The sequence below is a fragment of the Myotis davidii genome, unplaced genomic scaffold, assembly GCF_000327345.1.
Source record: "Myotis davidii unplaced genomic scaffold, ASM32734v1 scaffold937, whole genome shotgun sequence".
In the NCBI taxonomy this organism is placed as follows: Eukaryota; Metazoa; Chordata; class Mammalia; order Chiroptera; family Vespertilionidae; genus Myotis; species Myotis davidii.
In genome coordinates this window covers 1,267,159-1,271,775 of record NW_006288252.1, presented here as the reverse complement: position 1 = coordinate 1,271,775, position 4,617 = coordinate 1,267,159, and the positions used below count along the sequence as shown (strand labels likewise).

At 63.5% G+C, this 4,617-nt stretch overlaps 2 protein-coding genes across 2 annotated transcripts in view; one reads left to right on the top strand and one right to left on the bottom strand.

The window, feature by feature from the left end:
* DOK7 (docking protein 7) overlaps positions 1-1,629 on the top strand; it is a 13,159-nt gene extending 11,530 nt beyond the window's left edge. Inside the window, exon 3 of the mRNA XM_006760140.2 lies at positions 1,353-1,629. Within this exon, the coding sequence (XP_006760203.1) occupies positions 1,353-1,629 (277 nt within the window). The remainder of the gene's footprint in view (positions 1-1,352) is intronic.
* A 1,261-nt stretch (positions 1,630-2,890) lies between these two features.
* The window catches only part of LRPAP1 (LDL receptor related protein associated protein 1), a 12,829-nt gene continuing 11,102 nt past the window's right edge, over positions 2,891-4,617 (bottom strand). The window contains exon 8 of the mRNA XM_015561562.1: positions 2,891-4,483. Within this exon, the coding sequence (XP_015417048.1) occupies positions 4,079-4,483 (405 nt within the window). The 3' untranslated portion in view covers positions 2,891-4,078. The remainder of the gene's footprint in view (positions 4,484-4,617) is intronic.

Sequence of the window (4,617 nt, the reverse complement as noted above, 5' to 3'; positions counted from 1 at the left end):
GCCGCAGGCTGAGCCCCGGCCCTGGGAGGTCTGGTCCACCCTCTGACCCGGCAGGCGCCAGCGTGTTTCCTGACCGCTTCCGGGACCCACCAGTTACTCACGTAAATATTAAAGCCATCAGTCTCCATTTTAATAACCCACGGTATCCTGAGGGCCAGGGCTGCCTCTCTCCTGGGCTGTCCGGGAGGCGGCGGCCTTGCCTGGTGGCCCTGCAGTTTGGTCTTCTGTCGATTGGTTGCCTCCCGCACGCGCCCCGACCGGTGCCCGGGACCCAGCCACACTGGGCACATGCCCTGGCCCAGAACCGAACCTGCGACCCTTGTCTGAGGGCCAGCGCTCCAACCACTGAGCCACCGGCCAGAGCCAGTGTGGGCATCTTGACATGGCCAAGGGCTCAGGGGGGGCTCAGCCCCCGCGGGTGGGGTTGCGGTGTTTCCTCCCAAGGGTGCCCGGGGCTTCGGGGGAGTCGAGCAGCATGTTCCTGGCTGTGCGGGGGTGGGGGTGGTGGCTGCACTGGCCATGGGGTCTGGAGGCTGGAGGCCTGCAGAGGTGGCAGTGGGCTTCCTCCACCCAAAGCCTGGGCACCAGGCCACCCGGCTGGACCCCACCTGGTCTTGAAGATGAGACGGGATGTTCCCTCGCTGGGGCTCCAACTGGCCGCTCAGGCCACCTTCCTCCCTCCCTCCTTCTTTCCTTCCACCCATCCATCCTCCCTCTGTCCATCTACCAGCCTGTCCGTCCGTCCATCCATCCTGCATCCATCAGTCCCCCCCGGCCCACTGAGACAGCGCGTCTGCGGGAGCCGCCATGGGAGCACAAGTGCTGACCCTCCGTCTGCCCTCCCTCAGCATCTCGGTCTGCAGGACACGTGCCCCACCTTCTGAGCGACCTCTGAGCTGGGGGTCGAGGTGGAGTCAGGCCCGGCCCTGAGCCCTGGGGTGGGAGGAAGGGCAGGTGTTCCCTGGAGGCAGCAGGACTCCCCCCCAAGCCGCAGGGGGGCAGGGCCTGGCCAGTGGGCGGGCTCCTGGGGCGGGGTCCCTGGCGGGTGGGCTCGCGTCCTGGCCACAGCACACCTACAGCTCCCGGAGCACGAGGGTCTCACTAGAGCCCGCAGAGGCAGGGAGACCAGGGGCAGGCCCAACGCCGGCCAACTGCTCTGACAACTTAGAGGAGACTCCTTAACAAACATCTATAATAATCAAAGCGTAATATGCTAATTAGACCGACAGCCGAACGACCTTCTGGACGAAGCTGGGGCTGCGAGCCCCTTGCACGAATTCCGTGCATCAGGCCTCTAGTTTATCTTAAAAAACAATTGGCAGCCTAAACAGCCCCATGCCTGTTGTTAACAGTTGGGTTCTTAAGACTCAGCGCAAGGAGGTCCCAGCCTGGCGGGCGCCCCATGGACCCCAGCCCCCACAGGAGCGACGCCACGCCAGCCGCACGGCGGCTGCAGCCGGACACTTCACCTTCTTTAGGACCAATCACGGCAACGCGGAGAGGGAGCTGCAGGCGCCAGCAGGTCCGACCGCTCACAGGAATGGGCGCTGCGGCCCGGCCGGTGCCAAGTTCCTTTACGCTCAGGCATCGACAACCCGCCTAACTGTCACCCCAGAGACCAACCTTTGAGGTCTCATCACGGCAGATGCCGCGACGCCCCTGGAGGAGGATGGCCGGCCGCAGGCCAGGGCAGAGGGGAGCTGTCGTGTGGACAGGAGACTGGAGCGTGGACGGACCACTGACACGTGAACCGAGGGGACACTATTTAAAAATGAACCAAAAACCTGTTCACAACAGCATGAGGTGCTTAATACCCGGGAGTAAATCCAGGGGAGATGCGGCCGGCGGTGCCCAGAGGAGGAAAGGCGGCCGGAGACCCAGCGTTGCTAGGACCGTTCCCTGGGCCCGAGGTCAAGGCCATCCTACCAGAAGTCTAGCAGCTTTTCTGTTCAAGTTCAGAAGCCGATTCCAAAACGCATGTGGAAAAGCGAGTCCCTCGGCAACCCACGAGGACCGAGGTGCGTACTCCGTCCGCGCGTCCAGGGCTCAGAGCTGCGAACTGGCGGGCAGACCGCGCAGACAGCCGCCGTCGCTCAGATTCTGACAAAGGCGCCCGCCCACCTGGCCACAGGGAGTCTCCCGAACAGACGGGGCTGGAACAGGGGGAAAGGAACGCTGACCGCCTGTCCGTTTATGTGAAATGCAGGGACAGGCAACAGTAACTACGGTGACAGAAGTAAGTGGCCGCCCTGGCCAGTGGTCGGAGTGTTGGCCTGCGAACCTAAGGATTGTGGGCTTGAGCCTGGTCAAGGCATATACCCTGGTCGGGGTGCATGCGGGATGCCTCTCTCCCCACCCTCCTTCCTCTAAAAATGTCCTCGGGTGCGGATTAAACAAAAAGGGGGCGCCCTCCAGTGGGCCACTGCCTGCAGCCTGTGCCATGGCGGCCACATGGGCAATCATGTCAGACTCATCACAGGACGCAGGAAGTGTGTGGACTTCCTCTGGCGTTCGCTCAGGCCGACCAGAGGAACAAACCGACGCCGACACCCAAGACTGAGGCCGCCTTGGGGCACCAGCCTCACCCTGCCTCCGGGTGGCCCTGTGCACTGGCCAGAGGTGCGCGCACACGAATGTCCACCACAGCCACGTTCCCCACGTCACTGTCCAGAACGACACACACATCCACCCACAGCAAGCATGTGGCCAACAGTGGCAGCCGGGATGGAGCACTAGACAGGGAGCACCTCTGGAGACAGGGCCCACCTTGCTTAAGGCACGGAGGCCAAGAGACACACACACACACACACACACACACACACTCTCTCTCTCGTCCGCAAAGCTCCAACAGGGACACCATCTGGGCCCCTGAACAGAAACCCGCCAACTCGGTAAATAAACCCCCTTTATTTCTGTGCCAGAGGCGGGAAGTCCAAGACCAGGGAGCAGAGGGACTGGTGTCTGGAGAGCTGCCACCTCACTGGGCAGGAATAGGCACTCACCCCACGTGGGGGGGCCCCACCCTCGGACCCAATCACCCCCCAGGGCCCACCTACAAATCCCACACCCTGGGGGCTGGGTTTAGTATCTGAACTTGGGGGTCACAAGCCAAGCACCTAGCTATAGGAGGTTGGGGGTCGGGGGTGGGCCCCACGCTCCCCGGGACAGCGCATGCGCCGGAGGCGGTCTGTGCACCCGTGACAGCCCCTCACTCCCACCTCGGCGATCTCCAGGGGCAGGAGCCCCTAACCGCATGGTCTGAAGGCCAGGTTGTCAACAACTCAGGTAAACTGAGTCCCACGTTTCCTCTGCTCACCTCCACGTCCCAGGCCTCTGACCCCACCGTGACGTGAACCCCATGAGGGCTGGCCAGGCAAAGGGCATGGCTCTGGGCCCCTGGCACTGTGCCTCAGAGGGCAGCCCCAGCGCTGCCGAGGCCTGGCAGTGGCCAGGAGGGACACACCAGCTGCCAGCCAGGGCACACACGGTGTGGAGGCCCAGCAGGGAGGCTGCCCTGCCAGGGACCCAGTGGCTGCGGGGCCCCTCCCGGCACCCCAAACCCACGAACACTAGCATGCTGCCCGGGGTTCCTTCCAATAAGGGGTGAGTGCCTGACGGCCGAGCCTCTTCCAGGGGCCAACCTGGGAAGGTGCCCCTTACACCACCTGGAGGCTCTTCCCGCGGGTGCCCGCAGGGGCGAGAATCGTGCCCAGCTGCCCTTCCTTCCTCTGATGCATCAGGGAAGACGGGGCGTGGGGTGTGGGGATGGAAGGGGGACCTTCCGCCTGGCAGTGCCTGGAGCCACCGTGAGCTGAGGTGGAGCGGCAAGGACACAGTGAGAGAAACGGACAGCGAGCGACAGTCACGGACAAATTAAATACAATCATCGCACGGGGCTCTGATCCGGGGCTCCCGCGGCAGGTTCGGGGGTTTCCATGGCAGGTTTAGGGGGTCCCGTGGCAGGTTTGGGGGTCCCACGGCTGTGACGCTGTAGGCGAGGGCCTCTCAGCCAGCAGGCAAATCAGTGCTCGGCGTGGGGCAGCGGCTCTGCGGGGCGTCTGAGGCCACCATCTGCTGGTCACGGCCATGCTGTCCCCGGTCCCAGGTCCGGCTCACGCAGACGCCACCCCGAGCGCAGCCACGCCAGGACGTAGCCTCCCAGGCCTGGAGCGGGCCGGGGAGCTGGGCAGCCCTGCCCCAAGCCCGCCCCTTCGGGCAGCGCCGTCCCCCACAGGAGCCATGCTGCGTGTCTGGGGCCCCACGAACCCCTCCCCGTGCAGAGAAGCCGGGCGCGGCGGGCACCCGCCTTGTAGCCAAGCTCCTTGGTCTTCTCCTCCAGCAGCGCGTAGCGCTCCTTGTTCCGGCTGAGGTGCTCCTGGTCACCAAACCGCTCCACGTGCCGCAGTTTCTGATGCGAAATCTCCAGCTGCTTCTGGTAGTGGTTGTGCTTCTCAATCTTCACTTCGAAATGCTTCAGCTCCTCCTGGGACAGCGATGGCGAACCTCTGAGCTCGGCGGGTCAGCATTTTGGAAAACCCTAACTTAACTCTGGTGCCGGGTCACATATAGAAATTTTTTGATATTTGCAACCATAGTAAAACAAAGACTTATATTTTT